The 21,547-nt window shown below is 42.6% G+C and overlaps 1 protein-coding gene across 1 annotated transcript; it reads left to right on the top strand.

Moving 5' to 3' along the window:
* Positions 1-8,705: 8,705 nt before the first annotated feature.
* Positions 8,706-9,774, top strand: LOC120050676 (transcription factor Sox-7-like). The gene is made up of 2 exons (XM_038997253.1): positions 8,706-9,015; positions 9,119-9,774. Exons 1-2 carry the CDS (start codon positions 8,706-8,708, stop codon positions 9,772-9,774), a joined length of 966 nt encoding a protein of 321 aa, XP_038853181.1.
* Positions 9,775-21,547: the final 11,773 nt, after the last annotated feature.

The raw sequence follows: 21,547 nt of genomic DNA, 5'->3' as shown, positions 1-21,547 counted from the left end.
GATGGAGGAGTTCATTTCGATTAGGTTACATACATGGTATGGTCGTGCACTGATCAGGGATATTCTTGGGATAGCGGACACTTGGACTAATGTGTTGACTTTGATAAGTAACCCCACTGCAGTCTCGGATGAAAGTGCTGTAATGATCACTTCCGCTGGTGGCGCTTTAGTTCCCCTAGCTGGAAACACCGATGTCCAACATGATGGAAGGAACATAGACCCCAACAGGTGAGGGGGAAATAAGAAAAATAAGATAACTCAAAGAATGAAAACAGGAAGCAGATGCCTGCTGATGTGTGTTAAATGTAAAATGGGCTGCTTTGGCTGGAGAAGGGGGAGTTTGAAATGAGTCATAGGCAGCTGTATCCTGGCCTGGACGTTCAAACGATTGTAACCCCCCCCCCCCCCCCCCCCCCCTCTTGTTTGGAACACAATCTGAGGCACACACACTTGTAGTGCTACCCCTGTTATGATCTTAAGCTGACTGAAATGTAAAGAGTATTTAGAAAATGCCATGATTGTGTATTGATGTTATGCTCCAAAATCACTTCCTGATTGTTATCTAAATGATAACCCTTTCCGGCAATACTAGGGTGAGGTATTCCACATCAATAAAATAATAAATCAAATCAAAAAAGGCCCTTATATTCATACTGTATTTCCCATCCCATTCCAAAACATTTTTTAAGACAAAACGTGCTCTCCATAAATAACTTGGTATTCTACGCTGACATTGTCTTTCTGCTGCATGAAAGTCTTTATCTAGGGAAGCATATGTTTGTGTGTGTGCGTGTGTAGGGGACCAGCAGCTCAGAAGTCCCACTGCCATGCTCTTTCTATACTTGTACTGATGATGCAGGGATTTTCAATAGAAATAAACTTTACTTGGGTTCATATGAACTAAACAATGTTGGTATGAATTTACTTGTATTATTTTATCTGTATTATCTAGTGTGTGTATTGTAATAGGAATTGCCAAAGGTGGCATAGATGTCACCTTGTTTGGTTTAGACTTTCACAATTGCAATGTTAAGAGGAATTTTACAGTGCACAGCTGTTCATTTCTAAATGAAAAATGTCTTAATCCCATTGTTACTACTTAGGTGGTTAGATATCTTATTATGCTATTTCTGTATACTGTGCAAAGGTCACATTCGAAGGTCATCATGAGTGTTTTGCTAGGTGGAGTCATGTGTGAATGGGGGGTACGGGTGATGGAGGTGGGAATCTCAGGATTGGCATCTTGTTGGCGATAATAAACCAACATCTACACCTAGTAGACACTTTACACACATGTCAGGCCCTGCCAGGAAAACAAGCCTGAAATCTTACAGCACAGTACTTTAAATAAATCACACCACAGGAAAGCAACTAAACAATTACTGTTTATTGCAGAGCTACGGTCCTTATCTTCAAAGCAACAGAAATCCTTTTGAATCTGGTTCTGGTTTAAATCTTCGGGATGGTTCTCTGAAATCCCTAGGCTGGAGTATATGTTGAATGTTAAGTATCTACACAGAAAGCATCACTTTTATATAATAGTAGACTAAAGTGTTATTAGACTCAACTAAATTAGACAGACTAAACAATGTTTTATAGAAACGCCATCAATCGAGTTCCCTAAGCAATTCTCCAACATTTAAGATTTCAAATATTTGCTGGGAGTTTACAAAGCATTTACCATGGCTTGTGCTCCAAATCATCTAATGTCTGAGTGTGATAGTCTGCCCAGTTCACACTATCTAATTAAACATTCAACATTGTCATTGTCCAAGTAGACCAGATCATTGTGATTGCTTATCGGCTATCGCTGAGTAGGTCGTTTGGTACAGACGCAGATATCATGGTGTCTCGCAGGTCTGGTGAGGGTTATACACGGATACTTATCCAGACCAGTTAATAATTAGAGGCGATTACAATCAGATGGAGCTCTGTCTGTCTGCCAGGGGGATCACACAGGCAAGACAGACACACAGACAAGACTAGTGACAGGACAGGGAGGAGCAGTGGGACAGTACAGTGGGACAGATCAAAGGGCTAGGGGACAAGTCTTTACCTTTGGTTAAACTATGACAATCTGGTATAGTGCACAGCACCATGATGGGATGCAGTGTCCATGACAGCGCTGTAGAACAGCAGAGAGGCTCAGTGACTGAGCCTGTCTAGAATAGATGTATAGTGCAATAGCCTGCTGTGGCAATACAACACCACTTCATCAAATGCCCAAGCTCAATAGCCCAGATAATAAAAGAAGCACTCAATTTAATAGATAAGGGTCTTATCAGAGGGCCAGGTCCAGAATACAATTGCTCATTTACAAAGAATAGAATTGTTTTTAGGCATGACTGAAAATGATCTTCCCGTCAATAGCGTATTTCAGAGCTGCGGCGCAATGCATTTTGCAATGGAAGACATTTATGTGTAACCCACAAGGGATTTACACCAATAAATCATCATAGGCAGGAATAAAGTTTTAATCCGATGATAGGATAAGGACAATGAAGTGCTTTTTCCTCATCATGTCACAGAAGCCTGACACAATAGACAGGCGTCGTTGGTTCCTGTTGGATCTCTAGATGCCTCTTTTATATTTGTCTTTTCTAAACCAACAGTGTTGTGTTCTTGCTAACATGCTGTTTATTGGGCATATATTTGACTTCTTCATAACCACTGAATGTATTACAACATTGTAATATCAGTACCTAGATCGTGTTTGTCTTGTTTTATTTAATATTCCAAGCATTGGACTTAAACATATGAAAAGAAAACTGAAAAAAATTGATGTATTAAAATATATATTTCAAGTGTATCTTTTTTTTAAACGCAAATCACCCTTAAATAAATACATAATCATGATGAAATTACCGCAAAAATTATGTAGCCTAATACACCCATTCTGTGTCTGGCCCCTGCTACTGCAGCACTGTATGCAGCCTGAGTTTGATGGTCTGAGGATAGGTTTTAAGCTCTGTTTGGGGCTAAAAGCATGGTGTGTTATCTGCTCTGAGAGGTGGGGACATCATTGTGTTCAACTAATGAGACCACATTAAGCCACATTAATCCACATTAAGGGAGGGGGGTTAATCCTCTCAGTTGTCCCCACGTAGGACAGACCAGGGCAGGGCACTGTTTACAAGTGCTGGGGCTGGCACCTAGGGCTGAGGCCTAGTCTATGGTGTGTGCTCAAAAACCTGATTAGCACTGGCTTGATGCAGGCAGAAGGAGAGAAGAGGGGGGAAGGCTGCTGCATAGAATGGTGTCTGAGGCTGACAGTGTAACCGATGCCAGCCTCCTGGGTCCATACAATACAGTAGGAGTCTGAACCAACAGTCACCATACAGAGACCCACTCCACATAATGCCATCTCACATGGTTTTGTGAAACAATGCAGTTCACACCTCAAACCTCAGATCACAGGTTGCTATGAACAGCCACTGTATGGAAACTCACCCGTATCTCCATATGGGCCTGTTTTATACGAGTCCACTGGAATACAGAGGTTCGTTAACAAAGCCCCCAAGACACATGACCTTGCTTTACATCCTCTTGTTAGAAATACTATTTTTTTTCGGTCTCCATTTTGTTGTTGCACATTTGTCCTTGTAGTTACTTCAAACACACAGAGTTTCAAAGTGTGGTTGGTGAAGGTCATTCTAGGATGGGAGATAATAAGATCTGCACATTTTAACTTCAGTTGCACCGCCTACCCTGCGAGCACTGACACAGCAATATGGTTCCACTGGTGATTAAGATGAGTATATCCAGCTAATCAGCCTCACGTCACTCCATCCAGTGAGCTTCCTCTTTCTACTGCATGTCCTAGGTCCATCAAGGGACAGAATTTGCTCCAGCGTGTCCTAGGCAGGTACATACATGATCCACATCCAAGCCACTGTCCTAGCAGGGATCTTTATTCTGACCTGTCTATGGCTGCATCTTCCCACAGCCCCAGTAATCCAGTGAGCGTGTAGCAGAGAAGGTGCTCCTCAGGCAGGGAGACTGGAGTGGAGACACCTGGAGACCTCCAGTGCTGATCCCTCCACTTGTGCCATCCTGGCTCACTCCAAATCAGACTGAAGACAGAGAGGAGTGTCTCATATATGACTTCTGTCCAATACAATGGAACATTGTGATGGGGAATCTTCAGAGAACAATCCCCATACAAACATTATAGTGACCATTCAGCAACAGCACTGTCCTTAGTTGCTTAGATTTCAACAGTCACAATGGCATGCATGAAACAATGCAATGATATGGCTACTCTGGGCATACTGACATCCATTCAGAGATTAAGAAACCAATTAGATTAAACATTACTCACCTACCTGCAGTTCATGACAAAACAGAATGGTTAAGAAGATAATGAAAATCTAGGACAACTCTAAAAAATAAATCAAAATGTCTTATTTTATGACCAGTAAATGCCAAAGGTACAGTTGAAGTCGGAAGTTTACATACACCTTAGCCAAATACATTTAAACTCAGTTTTTCACAATTCCTGACATTTAATCCTAGTAAGAATTCCCTGTCTTAGGTCAGTTAGAATCACCACTTTATTTTAAGAATGTGAAATGTCAGAATAATAGTAGAGAGAATGATTTATTTCAGCTTTTATTTCTTTCATCACATTCCCAGCGGGTCAGAGGTTTACATACACTCAATTAGTATTTGGTAGCATTGCCTTAAAAATTGTTTAACTTGGGTCAAACATTTCGGTTAGCCTTCCACAAGCTACCCACAATAAGTTGGGTGAATTTTGGCCCATTCCTCCTGACAGAGCTGGTCTAACTGAGTCAGGTTTGTAGGCCTCCTTGCTCGCACACGCTTTTTATGTTCTGCCTGCACATTTTCTATAGGATTGAGTCAGGGCTTTGTGATGGCCACTCTAATACCTTGACTTTGTTGTCCTTAAGCTATAACTTTGGAAGTATGCTTGGGGTCATTGTCCATTTGGAAGAGCCATTTGCGACCAAGCTTTAACTTCCTGACTGATGTCTTGAGATGTTGCTTCAATATATCCACATAATTTCCATCCTCATGATGCCATCTATTTTGTGAAGTGCACCAGTCACTCCTGCAGCAAAGCACCCCCACAACATGATGCTGCCACCCCCGTGCTTCACGGTTGGGATGGTGTTCTTTGACTTACAAGCCTCCCCCTTTTTCCTCCAAACATAACGATGGTCATTATGGCTAAACAGTTCTATTTTTGTTTCATCAGACCAGAGGACATTAATCCAAAAAGTACGATCTTTGTCCCCATGTGCAGTTGCAAACCGTAGTCTGTCTTTTTTATGGCGGTTTTGGAGCAGTGGCTTCTTCCTTGCTGAGCGGCCTTTCAGGTTATGTCGATATAGCACTCGTTTTACTGTGGATATAGATACATTTGTACCTGTTTCCTCCAGCATCTTCACAAGGTCCTTTGCTGTTGTTCTGGGATTGATTGGCACTTTTCGCACTAAAGTATGTTCATCTCTAGGAGACAGAACGTGTCTCCTTCCTGAGCGGTATGACGGCTGCGTGGTCCCATGGTCTTTATACTTGCGTACTATTGTTTGTACAGATGAACGTGGTACCTTCAGGCGTTTGGAAATTGATCCCAAGGATGAACCAGACTTGTGGAGGTCTACAGTTTTTTTTCTGACGTATTGTCTGATTTCTTTTGATTTTCCATGATGTCAAGCAAGTAGGCACTGAGTTTGAAGGTAGGTCTTGAAATACATCCACAGGTACACCTCCAATTGACTCAAATGATGTCAATCAGCCTATCAGAAGCTACTAAAGCCATGACATAATTTTCAGGAGTTTTCCAAGCTGTTTAAGGGCACAGTCAACTTAGTGTATGTAAACCTCTGACCCACTGGAATTGTGATACAGTGAATTATAAGTGAAATAATCTCTGTAAACAATTGTTGGAAAAATGACTTGTGTCATGCACAAAGTAGATGTCCTAACCGACTTGCCAAAACTATAGTTTGTTAACAAGAAATTTGTGGAGTGGTTGAAAAACTAGTTTTAATGACTCCAGCGTAAGTGTATGTAAACTTCCAACATCAACTGTAAATAGATAACAGAATTAAGGGGGAAATAAGATGAGCTACTTTCAATGTCAAATATTACTAAATTCTCCAATATTTGCCCAATTTACAGAAACGTCAACCGAAACTAACATTATTGTATTCATGCTGAGTCGTTCAAGCGAATTAATTAAATCCATTAGCGCTTTTCTCACGGCAGCTGCCTGTGTGCTTTCTAACACTCGGATGTGGATTCTAACCCTAATTCTTGCAGTCCCTGAAAAACATTGAAATACATTTTGTGGGTATAACAAAAATATGTTTTTATTGGCTTATTATGCTAATAATACTTTTCTAGCACATAAGTACTCCTTGTGTTGTGTAACTCGATCGTATGGACTTCTAATAAAGTATGTGACATGGGCTATATTCCTACAAAATGTATGTCTTTAACTCATTCGTTTGTAAACTAATAAATAATAACGAAAATGAATTTGACAAAATCCTTTGAAATTTCCATTGGGCTATATAACTTAATGTGATTAGTTTCGTATGCAACGTCATGCGCGCAATCATTATCAACGGATCCTGTGCGAGATCATGAAAATATAAACATCATTAACATATTTGACTAGGCCTAGAGCAATTTAAACAAATAGGGCTATAGCCTACTCAGCCACATTTAGTGTGGCTAGCCTATGCTTCAATTGGAGTCCTTCACTTCAATTCGATTACTTCGTTATGTTAGCATTAGACGGTCTAATAAGCAAGCATAGATTGTATCGATTCACAAACATACACCTCGGGGCCCAAAGTTTCGTTGTGCCGATTCTCAGACTGATCTCTCTACTTTGAAGAGTCTACTTTAAACGGTCTAAAAGAGGAGTATCTAAAAGAAAAAAGAAACCTTGACCCCCTGTTATTGAATTAACCGAGGCAACAACATCAGAACTGACTCGTCTGTTTGATCAAGGTGTCAACATCCATTACCTTTTTTTTTTACGGGGCCTAAAGACATAGACTACACGATAACAATTCGTCTGTCGCTACAAAACAGTGCAGGTGGAGGCCGAAATTAATGAAGCACACTATCGTGTGTATTCTCACAATAAGACCCATTATATGCCTTTTTGACATCTTAATAGCAGAGGCTGAAGACATGACAGCAAGTCGTCTAGCCACAAAGAAAACGTTGCAGGTACAGGCCAGAATGGTTGACGGGCGTTCCCCTAGGTATTCTTAATTCCACATCGACATAAACTGCTGTAATGACCCTAGCCTCTATTGTTGAAGTTGATGGGATGTATAATCAGGTGTGTAATCAAAGAAAATAGAGTGGGATTATCAGATGAAACCGAGAGGAATTATATCATGTTAAGACTTTTTTTTAGACTAGTCATGCAAATTGGAAATCAACAGGAATACACTGACTGAACTCAAAGGCTGAGCTTCACAGCCAGGGTTTGTTGACTCGCCGAGGTTATTCTGACATCGAAGTTTGTGAGTTCATGAACAATCTCAGGAGTTGTAAAAATGAAACATGTTTATATGAAAACAAGCTCGCCCTAGCTCTCTGGGGGGTTACACTGTCCCTTGTACCACACAACTCCAATAGATTTTCCTTCCTGACCTTTTAGGACTTCCTGTGCAAATCTTATCACTCCGAAAAACCTGACAGGGCAAAGGCAACACGACCATGCACGCCCAACTGTCAAAAAGGCCTGTTTAAAATAGGCTACATATTTTTCTTACAGATGTATTACTGGATATGGCATACTGGATATGTCTTTGTGTTAACCCATGAACACCCACAGCATGTCCAAGATGGCATTAGCTCTATAGCCTATTTATTTTATTATAGACCTACTGATGAATCGACTTGAAATAGACCACTGTCACACACAAAGGTGAGCTTGTAATGCGGCCTTTTCAAAAGTTGATATACCTCTTTTGTTGGTGGTAAATATTTGTGCCCCGTAATCTTAGAATAAAGCTACCTTGATCATGTTTGTTATCGTCCTGTAAAATGTGCTTTGATAGAGACAGTGGACCTGATAAGAGGAGAGGGCAATTTGCACGTGGCCCGTGGTCTTTTAATGAATAACTAAAGTACTGCCACATAACTTTAATGTTAGAGTGATGGCCAATTTATCTAATTTTGTTTATCACACACAGGAAAAAGTAATGCCTCAATAAAAAAAAACGGAAAGATATTTCAAAGGGGGAATAAAATAGTCATCCGATTCATTTAAGGCATAGGAATTTGCCAGCTTCCTAAAAAGTAAATCCGCGATGAATACCTTATTAATAGCCTGTGAAGACATCTAGGCCTATGTCAACTTTGCCAAGATTGTCGTGATGCAATCGAGCAGTCATTGCAGCGAATCATGACAGCATTTATCACGAAACATTTTAAAAGGGATATTATAAATTCATTTTTGTCGAAAAGGAAATAATAGGCTAACGTGTATTCTTTTGATTTAACATTAAATGTCAACTTCGGTTTCATGACTGATGAATGACTGATGATTGAGGCATCAAGGACTATCAATGACTTGAGAAAACACCTGGATTTCACACCTTAAATCCACTCCTCCTGGGCTCCCATTGGTGGAAGGAGCGCATATAGCCCGTCTCCATCAATACTGGAGTAGGAGAGCAACCTCAAAGGTTAAAAAGATAGTAACCATGTACTTTGATCCGATCTCCACACATTTCGAACTGTGCCCAACGAAAGACATGTTTGAAAGCGACAAGTTCTGCGTTGAGTCTTCCCAGAGTGAGCTGATGTCCGAGGCGAAGTCCCCCGACTCTGGCCCAACCAGTCCTATCTCGGTCAACTCTGACTCCAGCTGCGCCAGTCCTGAGCCGAAACCATCCGCAGAGACGCGGGTCAGAAGGCCGCTGAACGCCTTTATTATCTGGACTAAGGAGGAACGCAGACGCTTGGCCCAACTCAACCCTGACCTGGAGAATACCGACCTCAGCAAAATTCTCGGTAAGTTTCATTCAAATAATTCCCATTTAAATTAAAACTATGACGAGACTATTCATATTTCAACAATTATATACTGATAACTAACATGATTGTTTTGCTGCAGGTAAGACCTGGAAGGCCATGTCTCTGGCAGAGAAGCGGTCCTACATGCAGGAGGCAGAGCGCCTGAGAGTACAGCACACCGTTGACCATCCCAACTACAAGTACCGGCCTCGCAGGAAGAAGCAGCTGAAGAAGGGCCCCAAAGGGCCCCTGCCTGTGGAGACCACTGTCCCTCTCTCCACCCTCTGCAGTAAAGGCTTTACCGTGCCTTATGACCTCAACTACCTCATCCAGAACCAGTCCAATCAGCAGCAAGCCTACCCACATCCAGCCACCTACCCATCCTCCCAGGCAAACTTTTCCCATTTTCCCACGGAGACCTTCACAGACAGGTTCATTTACACAAATCCAGCAGCCACATTCTCTAACAAGCCTCTAATGTACTCTAACACTGAGGCATACCCAGCAGAGCCTCATCCGTACTACTCTGCCCAGCATGGGCTGCAGCAGTGTGGGCCCCCCAACCCAGCCTGTGCTATGTCTCACGGGGAGCAGGGGAACTTCAGGGCCTCGGGCCCCCAGCTGTGCCCCCCTACTGGACCCTCTCTGGAGTTCTATCTGGAGCAGGTTCAGCTGGACATGCTCTATGATCTGGATCCCAGTGAGTTCGAACAGTACTTTGGCCCGTCCACATGCCAGCCTGAGCCACTGGCGTAAAATGGTCACCAGTGGGGTAGCTTATGGGGGTCCTGAACACTTGAGAGGCTTTAGCGTGCACAGCATGTCAAATCCGAAATGTATTTATTGAAATTATATATATTTTTCCCAACCTACTGTTACTATTTAGATGTATGGAAATTACGTTACACGTTTTAAACATGACATGTTTAGCATTGTTATTTATATTGTTTGTTTTGTTTTTGTCAAAATGTACTCTTATTGATTAAAGAGTGTTTCCCAACCAAATATGTCTTATAAATAAATCTAAAAGAACCTTAACGTTTTTTGCTGTTGTTGTAGTTATTAACAGAAAATACTCTAATGTGAATGTTACATTTAACATACTCAAATGTGTGGTGCACCAAATTATACAACATTTCAACAGATTAATTGATAAAGAATGAGTTTCTTTTGAATTTCTATTATGATGGATGACTGGCTACAAATGATCTGGAATATTTATTAGTTATATCAACAAACTGGAGTGGACTGAGAGGCTGTCAGGGTTATTGCTTGTCCAGCCGTTGGCAGAAGCCAGGCTGTTGACATACTGTTTTATCTCTAGCCCTGTGTATTTCTCGTCCCCGGGCGTTGGGAGGGAAATGGCGCCAGGGGCATAAACCTCCAAACTTCCTGTTTCATTTTAAAACATCTCACAAAGGCTCTAAAAATATGCCAAAAAATATTACGCATCTCCCAAATCGTATGCCTCTGGCTGCCAAATGTTTATCCATTTATGAAAATGTTTATCCCACTCTGCCCCAACCTGACTGGGCTAACCCAGTGCAAACTATTGACTCGTCAAGCATTGTGGCAGGGCAAAGGGCCAGACAGGCAGAGCTCCATGCTAAAATAAAACACATCACAATTTCCCACTCCCCACCAAACCCACTCAGATTCACCAACACATATTTTCATAAGCATCTTTTATGAAGGGTTCACATGAGGAAACATTGAATAATGACAGGGATGGTTATTATTGTGGAGAAGGGGGAAGTGCAGGATGGAGGCCAAGGGAGAGATCTGCCCAAGGAGAGAGGGCTGATTAGGGGCCTGAAGAACTGCTCTCCTCAGCACTTCCAGGCTCCAGCCGACAGCCACCTGAATGAACGGAAGACATCTGACGTCAGATCTATTCCCATGATACTCATGTAAAACCGCTCAGACACTGTGTTTATGTGTGACTGAGAGACTCTCTCTCACACATAAATACACTAATATACAAATATATACAAATGAGTGGATTCGGCTATTTCAGCCACACCCGTTACTGACAGGTGTATAAAATCTAGCACACAGTCATATCTCCATAGACAAACATTGGCAGTAGAATGGCCTTACTGAAGAGCTCAGTAACTTTAAATGTGGCACCGTCACACTGTAGGATGCCACCTTTCCAACAAGTCTGTTCGTCAAATTTCTATCCTGCTAGAGCTGCCTCGGTCAACTGCAAGTGCTGTTACTGTGAAGTGGAAACGTCTAGGAGCAACAACGGCTCAGCCGCAACGTTGTATGCCACACAAGCTCACATGGACCTCCGAGTGCTGAAAGAAAAAAATCTGTCCTCAATTTCAAAACTCACTACCGAGTTCCAAACTGCCTCTGGAAGCAACGACCGCTCAAGAACTGTTCATCGGAGCTTCATGAAATGGGTTTCCATGGCTGAGCAGCAGCACACAAGCCTAAGACCACCATGCACAATGCCAAGTGTCAGCTGGAGTGGTGTAAAGCTCGCCACCATTGGACTCTGGAGCAGTGGAAACACGTTCTCTGAAGTGATGAATCACGCTTTACCATCTGGCAGTCCGACGGACGAATTTGGGTTTGGTGGATGCCAGGAGAACGCTACTTGCCGAATGCATAGTGCCAACTGTAAAGTTTGGTGGAGGAGGCATAACGGTCTGGGGCTGTTTTTCATTGTTCGGCCTAGGCCCCTCAGTTCCAGTGAAGGGACATCTTCCAGTGAAGGGAAGTCCCTGCAGCAATGTTCCAACATCTAATGGAAAGCCTTCCCAGAAGAGCTGAGGCTGTTATAGCAGTAAAGGGTGGACCAACTCCATATTAATGCCCATAATTTTGGAATTAAATGTTCAATGAGCAGGTGTCCACATACTTTTGGTCATGTAGTTTACAACAACTTTTACAACTCAATAAACAGGATAACGCTTGATATCTCTCTCTCTCTCTCTCTCTCTCTCTCTCTCTCTCTCTCTCTCTCTCTCTCTCTCTCTCTCTCTCTCTCTCTCTCTCTCTCTCTCTCTCTCTCTCTCTCTCTCTCTCTCTCTCTCTCTCTCTCTCTCTCTCTCTCTCTCTCTCTCTCTCTCTCTCTCTCTCTCTCTCTCTCTCTCTCTCTCTCTAAACTCATAATAATTTCCTCAAGTGTGTTTTCTGTTGTAATTTGGTCTCTTAGCAACAATTAATATTCAGTTTCAGGGATTTCCTGAAGGACAAACAAAGACAGTGTCAACAATAGCAGTGAAAGGATTCCTATGATCAACAGTAAACAGCAGAGGACACCAGTAGGGCTAGTGGAAACAATTCATTTCATTCCTTAGATTTATAATGAGTGAATCTACTTGTGAAGTAGAAATTGTTACGTGAATTATCTATCTTTTTGCGCTATTGTGCCGAGACAGGGGATAAATATAAATTGAAGTGATCTAAATGTAGTTTAGCAAAATATTGCATATTTACATTATACTCAGGAAATGTGTATACTTTCAAGGTGGAATGTCTTAGAAATCCATTCAGTTATCAGTTGGGAAGAATTTATGGAATCTGGAGACTGATATGTCAACTATGTTACAGGTCCTAAGGAGACATTCCTAGGACTTAAACAGTTTCACAGAGATTACATCTATAAATATTAGAATTCGGTATGTAGAATATTGATCTTATAAATAGCTTGGGTTTACATTCAACCTAAAAATAGGTCGGTATTTGCTTACAGAGGGCATTCTTCAGATTTTAACAGCTATAATTGGAGATTTTCTTCTTTCAACTCAAACATGAAGGTCATCAATGATTTCCTGTTCTAGGCACAGGGTGCATTTGGGGTAAATCCAGGGCTGCTCTCTACTGATAGTGCTCATCCGTGAATTCTCCTTCAGGAATGTCTCCTCTGTCTGTGGACGAGAAGGAAACTCAAACAGGAAACAGTATGAAGTAAGACACTCAATGGCTTCTTAACTAGAAACTGACTGTGTTTCTGTATATAATGTAGTAGAAAGTCTGTTTGATAGACGTGCCACTGGAATGGACCACATAAAGAGCATGGAAAATGATTAAATGCATTCATTAATTAATCAAAATAAATAGGCAGGGGAATGAATGTGTGTCTGACTCAAGCTTAAAATGGCCACCATCCGCTGTAGGTGTACAGCGTGCTTGAGATGAAAACCTATAAAACCACCACCATTTAAAACCAATTCATTAATCAAATATCTGTCTCTGATAAAAATCTGATGGCAGAACAGTTAATTATGAGTCTATCTGGGGCGACTCCAATCAAGCTCTAATTGGGCCAATCAGATTACAATAACCTCATCAGGGCAGTCTCAGTCCCACAGTTTCAAAGGGATTTCACCTGTTAATCTCACAGGTCTTTACACAGACACAGGCTATAATTGACTGGTTTGGGTAGGAACCTGGCATTGGCCTCTGTCTCCAGGGACAATGGAGAGGGATGAGGAGAAGGTAGAGATGAGAGGGGAAGAATGGAGAGAGGAGAAGGCAGGTGGGAGAAGAGAAGGGAGAGAGGAGAATGGAGGTGGGAGAAGAGAGAGAGGAAAGGGGAGAGGTGATGGGGAGTGGGGACCTTTGGTCTCCACGGGGAACACAGTGGGGGTCCTTCTGTGGAGTGGAGTAAGTGCCTCTGGACTCAGGGACCCAGACAGAGACCTGGGAACTTGGAGACACCACCAGAGAACCAAACAGCTGATTACAGTAATAGGGTTTTAGTCTGACAGATAGACTGAATAGAATGGGGCATCTGGGTGTGGCCCCTGTGACCTGCTGGGAAGATACAATACTCTATTAGAGGCCCCTGAGCCCAGAGACTGTCAACAAACACACATAGGAACTGATTACACATACAACCCTCAATGTATGTGTAGTCGTATGTACTGTGTGTGCGTGCGTGCGTGCGTACGTGCGTGCGTACGTGTGTTTGTGAGCGCATGCGTGCATGCTATTTGTATTTGTGTATGTTTGACCCAAAAAAATCTGTTGCGTTATACTTTTGTAAATGATCACTTGGGCCCAGTTTTTCAAAAGTTATCTGTTTGGATTTTTCCTAAGGATTAAATGCATAGCAATAGAATGACTAGAACAGACGAATCCTTGACTTGAATGGGGACCCCGTTCTATTCATTCTATTTAATCCAATCTGACAGCTTAAATATCAGGATAGATCATTTTTGAAAAACTGGGCCCTGGACACTTAGATCAGTGTAAGGTCGGTGAGTAACTAACGATGAGTAACTCACAGGAGCTACCCTCACAGTGATCATCTGGAGTTTGTTTATTTAGCACCAGGCCCACTACCCTACACTAGTGCACTACGTCCTCTGGAAATGACGTCAGAGCGCTTCCTGAATGTCTCACAGTGCACTATGACTCAGAGTAGGAGTACGCATGTGAGTGTTTGACTGTTTGTGCAGTTGTGTTTTGATGATTTGATGAGACTGATTTCATGTGCCTTCCAGATGGCGTGTTGCCGTGTCCACACGTCACAGGAAAAGATTCCCTGTGCTTTCTCCATACCTCAATGCACCTGGGACATCCCTTCATAAACAAAATAATTCTAGGTCACTATTAAGTTATAACTTCAATATATAACCTATATGTGCTTTACAACTGTAATACATTATAATGATTATTACATGTTATTCATATGTATTTAACAATTGGTAATGATTTGATATTTACTGAAATGTGCTTAGCAAATGGTGCTTAGTGCTACCTATATTTTTTCCTTTATTTAACTAGGCAAGTCAGTTAAGAACAAATTCTTATTTTCAATGACAGCCTAGGAACAGTGGGTTAACTGCCTTGTTCAGGGGCAGAACAACAGATTTTTACCTTGTCAGCTCGGGGATTTGATCCAGCAACCTTTCGGTTACTAGTCCAATGCTCTAACCACTAGGCTACCTGCCGCCCCAGGTAGCCTAGAATCTCCAAGGAATAAAAAAGATATTGATTAGCTAATAATAATGAAGCTGTTATCATGTTGTTTGTAAATAAATATCAGGTCAATAGTGGACCCTAAAACAAAGCACACCCTTCCTCTACAGTTTAAACTCTAAATCCCAATAACAAGCTCCTATGCAATTTAAGATGTGTCGTTCACAGTTCTTCTTCAACGGTCTTTGATGTGTCTGTGGAATGTGCCTTCTCTGGACGACCTATTCTCGAAGGTAAAGGAATCTGTTAGCAATGTGTGAAGGTCAGGGACGTGAACAATACCTGTGCGCGTGTGTGTGTGTGTGTGTGCGTGCGCCCGTGTGTGTCACTGCCTGACATCTCCGTACGATGAGAATTCCAGTAGCAATTCCAACAGCATGTCTCATGGGGGGCACAATCTGGCCATCCCCTCACACCTTCGTCCTCACACGCTCTCCATCCTGCTGTTTCCCCTCAACGGTGGGCACCTGTTAGCTTGTATTGACACGAGGACTTTAACACCTGTAGTAATTGGCTTAGCAGGGTAAGCCCGAGTGATACAGCCCCAGCCTCTCAGCAGGGTAGCTAGTTCTCAGCTGCAGTCACAATGCTGACCGGAGCACCACTGTAAGACAATGGCCCATATCTTCTACCTACAGGATAGCCACCTGACCTGACAGAGCAAAGAGGGCCACCACATAAAGTTCACTGGCACCTGAGTACACACCCATGAGATTGATGTTGTTATTTCACATAGCCTATATGTTGATTTGTGGTATCTTATTGTAAGGTGTGTGGATTGACATGGCCTTTTACTGTAATTATAAAAATGTCACCTGGAGGACATCGGGGGGGGGGTCACAGAATGTTTTTGGAAGCATTTGAAGGCGGTATAGCAAAGTGAGCAGGGCTTTTACATTTGTGTCATTTGGCAGACGCTTTTATCCAGACTGACAGGAGCAATTTTGGAGAAGTGCCCTGCTCAAGGGCATATTGACAGATTTTTTTCCCCACCTAGTCAGCTCAGAGATTTGAACCAGCAACTTTTCAGTCACTGCGCAAACGTGCTTAAGCGCTAGGCTGCCTGCTGTTTTGAGGCAGTGGGTGTTAAAAGGGAGGACGTGGCCTCACTTCCCCCTCTCTCTTAGGCTCTCAGGAGTAGAGCAGTGCGCCTTTCAACTTTTATTTGTGCTCTGTTTATAAATGCCACTTTCTGGGAGCCTGGCTGCAACCTCTGTTATTCTTCCTGTACTGTTTGCCGACTCGCAGCTGGAGAAACAGGAAAACCAATCTGGAAAACTACTCCATGTATGTCATCGGTGATTATGCGACGGAGCTGCAGTGTCCACCGCCTGTGCCGGGCATAGGCAGGCCTGGGCAACTTGAGCTCGCTTAGGGTAGGGACAAGCCTGAGTAATATGCCTCCTCTTGGGGCCTATCTGGGACTGGGTACCTATAGCCAGTAGTGACCCGTTCTGAGACCCACATGTTTAGCCCCCAAAAATAAAAGGTGTCATGCTTTTTTGTGCATGTTTTGCATGTTATTTTGCTATTAATATGTGTCACATCAGTTTGCAAACAATGTAAAAAAAAATATATATAATTGAGTTTAATAAAGCCGCATACGAACATGGTCTCTTTTTTGCTTTCTTGAGGAAGGCAGCTCCAAAATGCAGGTGTTTCAGCCTAGCTCAGTGCTTTCTGTGGTCATTGGGCAGCCAGCGGAAAATACGAAGCGTAGGGGTTGGTAACGTTCTCTAGTTGTGCCATGATTGGCTCAGTGTTCGCTCACTCGTGGGGACACTACATCATCGCAAAATCTACAGGGAGAGCTCGAAAATTCAAGCCCCTTGGGTGCTGCCATAGTTATATTGGAAGTGCCCATCCAAGAAGGATCAAGGTCATTGGACACAGATAAAATGACGTCAAATCACGATACACACACACACACGCTTTGATTGGACTGATCAAGTCAACATACTTTCAAAATCTTAGCTAGCAGTCATCATGAATCAAGTCGACAATTCACTGCCAAATCCTTGTCATGTGAAGAGAAATGATGAAGAGAAATTATAGATAAAACATATTGGTGCTCGTTGGCCATAAACATTACACAAGAAGTTGGAAAATGCAAATTCAACAATGAGTGGTTAGAAAGGAATCAGTGGCTAACAGCAAGCATTGCAAAGCAATCACTGGCCTGCTATTCAGTGTAGTGGATGTGTGGTCCAAGTCTGGGTTTAAGGGTCTCTTTTCCAAGCTTAAAAGGACAAACATTCAGCATTGGCCATGCTGTCAATCCAGCATGACTTCTGCCGCTTTCAAAACAACTGGAAACTCAGAACTGGGAAATCTCAGACTTCAGTGAGTTCAAGACAACTGGGAACACTGGAATTTTCTTTTAGCGCCGACTGGGATTAAACTCGGAATTCCAAGTCGGGAACTCAAGCCTCTTTTCAGCACTCCGACCTAAAGATCAAGTTCCCAGTTGTCTTGAAAGCACCATAAATCCAGAGAATGCCAGACTGATGACAACATTTGCAAACGAAGGACCGTCGCGCCACCTTCCTGTTGAAGTAAGCACAGCAAGGTGAGTCTAAAAAGGTATTGTAATATGCAAAGGAAATATGTATATTGTAGCTAAGAAAGTACTAAGTGTATGTTGTGTAGTAAGCTGTTAGTAGCCCATGTGCCTCACCCTAATAATTTGCTCCCTTTTCCCCATTATAACTTTGACTACTGTTCTGACTTGGTGGTGCACATGTAGCCAATAACCTTTTTTAGAGAAATGTCATCATTGAATACTGCAAGAACTTTCATTGTATGCTTATATGTCCCCTTTATTTATCCTAGAGCTATGACTTGGTGTACAGGAAGAATGCTGTAAGAACGGCCCATGTTCTGAATTCTGTTGCTGTACATTTCAAAAGTGCTGAACAAATAGTTGTATTGACTACGTCTGTCCTAGTGTGCTCATTAATGTCTTAACCAAAAGTACAGATTGCCTCTAATGAATACTCTGAGAAAAAGGTGTAGAGTCACACGCAGAGCGCGGCAGGTGTTTATTTTGCCTTCGCAGAAGGCAGGAGTCTTGGTCACAGGCAATGGTCATACACAGGTAGGCAAACAGGCAGGTGAATCCAAACTAGGACTGAAGGCTATAACAGGTTCTCACAAACGAGCTAGGAAAAGGCTTAGTAGAGTCGAAACGAACAATACCACAAAGGCATTGTCACGCCCTGACCTTAGAGAGCCTTTTTATGTCTCTATCTGGTTTGGTCAGGGTGTGATTTGGGGTGGGCATTCTATGTTTTGTTTTCTATGTTTCTTTATTTCTATGTTTTGGCCGGGTATGGTTCTCAATCAGGGACAGCTGTCTATCGTTGTCTCTGTTTGGGAACCATACTTAGGTAGCCCTTTCCCTCCTTTCAGTGTGGGAAGTTGACTTTTGTTAGTGGCACTTAGCCCTGTAAGCTTCACGGTTGTTTTCTTCGTTTGTTGTTTTGTTGGCGTCATTTTTCTAAATAAAAGGATTATGTACGCTCACCACACTGCGCTTTGGTCCAGTTCTTTCAGCATCGGCCGCAACAGGCATAAACAGAATGAACTGAACTAAATAAGGAGCTGAGGAGACCAGGTAAGGTACTAACACAGGTGAAATCAATGAACAAAAAGAAAGACAGGGCTACGTTCAAGAACACAAAGAAACAGAACACAAGGTTGACTAAGAAAATAAATACAGAACCTTACAGCCTCTTATCCGCTTGTCATCCCCTTATGCCATAGTTTGTACTTCTCAATTGTCAGTAGAAACCACTTTTGTTTAAGCAAGTCACCCATATCAGCTATGTTTTTTAAAAGGTGGTAAATTAGGCTGAATGAACTGTTTCGCTGCCAGACAAGGCTCCGCTGATAGCCAGGTGTAGCAGTGGTAAGGTGTGGGGACTGCTGTTGGGTCTCTGCTGTTGGGACAGCTTTATGTAGGCTCTAAAGGTTTGTGGGCTCCGTTTGGTTTGTGGGCACCGTTTATCACCGTTATAGTTCAATTTATGAATTGTTTAGTGTTGTGTTTTGTAGTGGCTTTGCTGGCAAGCATAAAATAAAATTGGGGTGAGTTTGCCCCACCAAGATTAAATGCCCAAATCGCCAAAGCCTATAGCTCAAGGCCTCCTAGCTCATTCTTCCAGGGAAGGCATTCTCGGAGACTACAGTACTATGTCTGTCCGCCTTTTTCCTGTGGAGAAACAGCAGAGGAAGCCACCCACCCTGAGGTGGCCACTAAGCCTCACAACTTTCAGTCTTTAATGGGAGTTATCTTCCCAGCAGTAGCACACCCTTCAGGAAGGACAAAATGCTTCAGTTGTTTTCTCCTCCCGAAGGTTAACAAAATGTCACCTAAAGAGTGCCATATAAGATAACAAAAAATGATATCAACAATAATGTAACCCTGTTGTAATAGAGGTAATTGTGGACTACAGGAAAAGGAGGACTGAGCATGCCACCATTCTTATTGACTGGGCTATAGTGGAGCAGGTTGAGAGCTTCAAGTTCCTTGGTGTCCACATCACCAACAAACTATCATGGTCCAAACACACTAAGAGAGTTGTAAAGAGGGCATGACAAAGCCTATTCCCCTCAGGAGACTGAAAAGATTTGGCATGGGTCCTCAGATCCTCAAAAGGTTCTACAGCTGCACCATCGAGAGCATCCTGACTGATTGCATCACTGCCTAGTATGGCAACTGCTCGGCCTCCGACCACAAGGCACTACAGAGGGTGATGCGTATGGCCAAGCTTCCTGCCATCCAGGACCTCTATACCAGGTGGTGTCAGAGGAAGGCCCTAAAAATTGTCAAAGACTCCAGCCACCCAAGTCATAGACTGTTCTCTCTGCTACCGCATGGCAAGCGGTACCAGAGCGCCAAGTCTAGGTCCAAAAGGCTTCTTAACAGCTTCTACCCCCAAGCCATAAGACTCCTGAACAGCTAATCAAAGGGCTACCCAGACCCCTCTTTTACACTGCTGCTACTCTCTGTTTATTATCTATGCATAGTCACTTTAACTCTACCTACATGTACATATTACCTCAATTACCTCGACTAACCGGTGCCCCTCCCACATTGACTCTGTACCGGTACCCCCTGTATATAGCCTCGCTATTGTTTTTTAACTGCTGCTGTTTAATTATTTGTTACTTTTATTTTCTATTTTTTACTTATCTATTTTTTACTCAACACTTATTTTTCTTAAAACTTCTTAAAGCATTGTTGGTTAAGGGCTTGTAAGTAAGCATTTCACTGTGAGGTCTATACCTGTTGTATTCGGCACCTGTGACAAATAACATTTGATTAGATTTGATTTGTTGGGATCTGAGACCCGTTCATATTTACTGTAATGTCGCTGTGGAAGCTATAAAAATTGTGAGCCGGGTGTTTTGTCGAACGTATGCAGGCTGACTCCATATAAAACCTCATTTGGGAAAAGCATCGGTTGCAACTTACCTCATTGTCAGCCTCTCCTTTCCTCCGCAGCCACTTTCCCATGGTGAGGAGAGCTGGAGCGGGGATCCAGGGGGATGACGACTGACACTGCGGCCCGGCCTCCCATTGTATGTGTGCGTTTACTCAGCACGGGAGAGCAAGGACAGTTAGGCTGCAGGAAAACAATAGTCTCATATTTATTTACTGCTTCGTGGCAGCCGGGGAGGCCCCTGTACCTGATAGAGTTTACAGCAAGGGAGAAACCCCCACTTAGTAGGATACTACACCCAATTAAAACATATTACCAGGCTGCGTCTCAAATAGAACCCTATAGTCCCAGTTGGTATTAGATAGAACGTCGCAGCCCTGCCCGCCTGTGGGGAAAACAACCTGTGGCTACCTAGGTTACTCCATTGACTTACTGCAAAAATGTTACCTGCAATTTTTTTGTTGTCTGCTTGTTTTAATTGAATTACAAAACTACACTTAAGAAAAATACAAATATATACAGTACCAGTGAACATTTTGGACGCACCTACTTATTCAAGGGTTTTTATTTAATTTTACTACTTTCTACATTGTAGAATAATAGTAAAGACATCAGAACTATGAAATAACACATATGGAATAACGTAGTAACCAAAAAAGTGTTCTTCAAAACAATTCCACAAAGTAACCACCCTTTGCCTTGATGACAGCTTTGCACACTCTTGGCATTCTCTCAACCAGTTTCACCTGGAATGCTTTTGCAACAGTCTTGAAGGAGTTTCCACATATGCTGAGCACTTGTTGGCTGCTTTTCCTTCACTCTGCGGTCCAACTCATCCCAAACCCTCTCAATTGGGTTGAGGTCGAGTGATTGTGGAGGCCAGGTCATCTGATGCAACACTCCATCACTCTCCTTCTTGGCTAAATAGCCCTTACATAGCCTGGCGGTGTGTTGGGTCATTGTCCTGTTGAAAAACAAATGATAGTCCCACTAAGCGCAAACCAGATGGGATGATATATATGGACTTGGTCTTTAACCAATAGGGCTATCTTCTGTAAACCAACCCTACCTTGTCACAACACAACTGATTGGCACAAATATTTTAGTAAGGAAAGATATTCTACAAATTAACTCTAAAC

The sequence above is a fragment of the Salvelinus namaycush genome, chromosome 7 (genome assembly GCF_016432855.1).
Source record: "Salvelinus namaycush isolate Seneca chromosome 7, SaNama_1.0, whole genome shotgun sequence".
Classification (NCBI taxonomy): domain Eukaryota; kingdom Metazoa; phylum Chordata; class Actinopteri; order Salmoniformes; family Salmonidae; genus Salvelinus; species Salvelinus namaycush.
The sequence above is the reverse complement of the archived record's forward strand: the minus strand, read 5'-3'. Positions and strand labels throughout refer to the sequence as shown.

Excerpts from the sequence above, each read along its gene's own strand:
- LOC120050676 (XM_038997253.1), top strand. The coding sequence starts at position 8,706 with ATGTACTTTGATCCGATCTCCACACATTTCGAACTGTGCCCAACGAAA. Across the intron at positions 9,016-9,118 it reads CGACCTCAGCAAAATTCTCG|GTAAGACCTGGAAGGCCATG; the intron begins GTAAGTTTCATT and ends GTTTTGCTGCAG.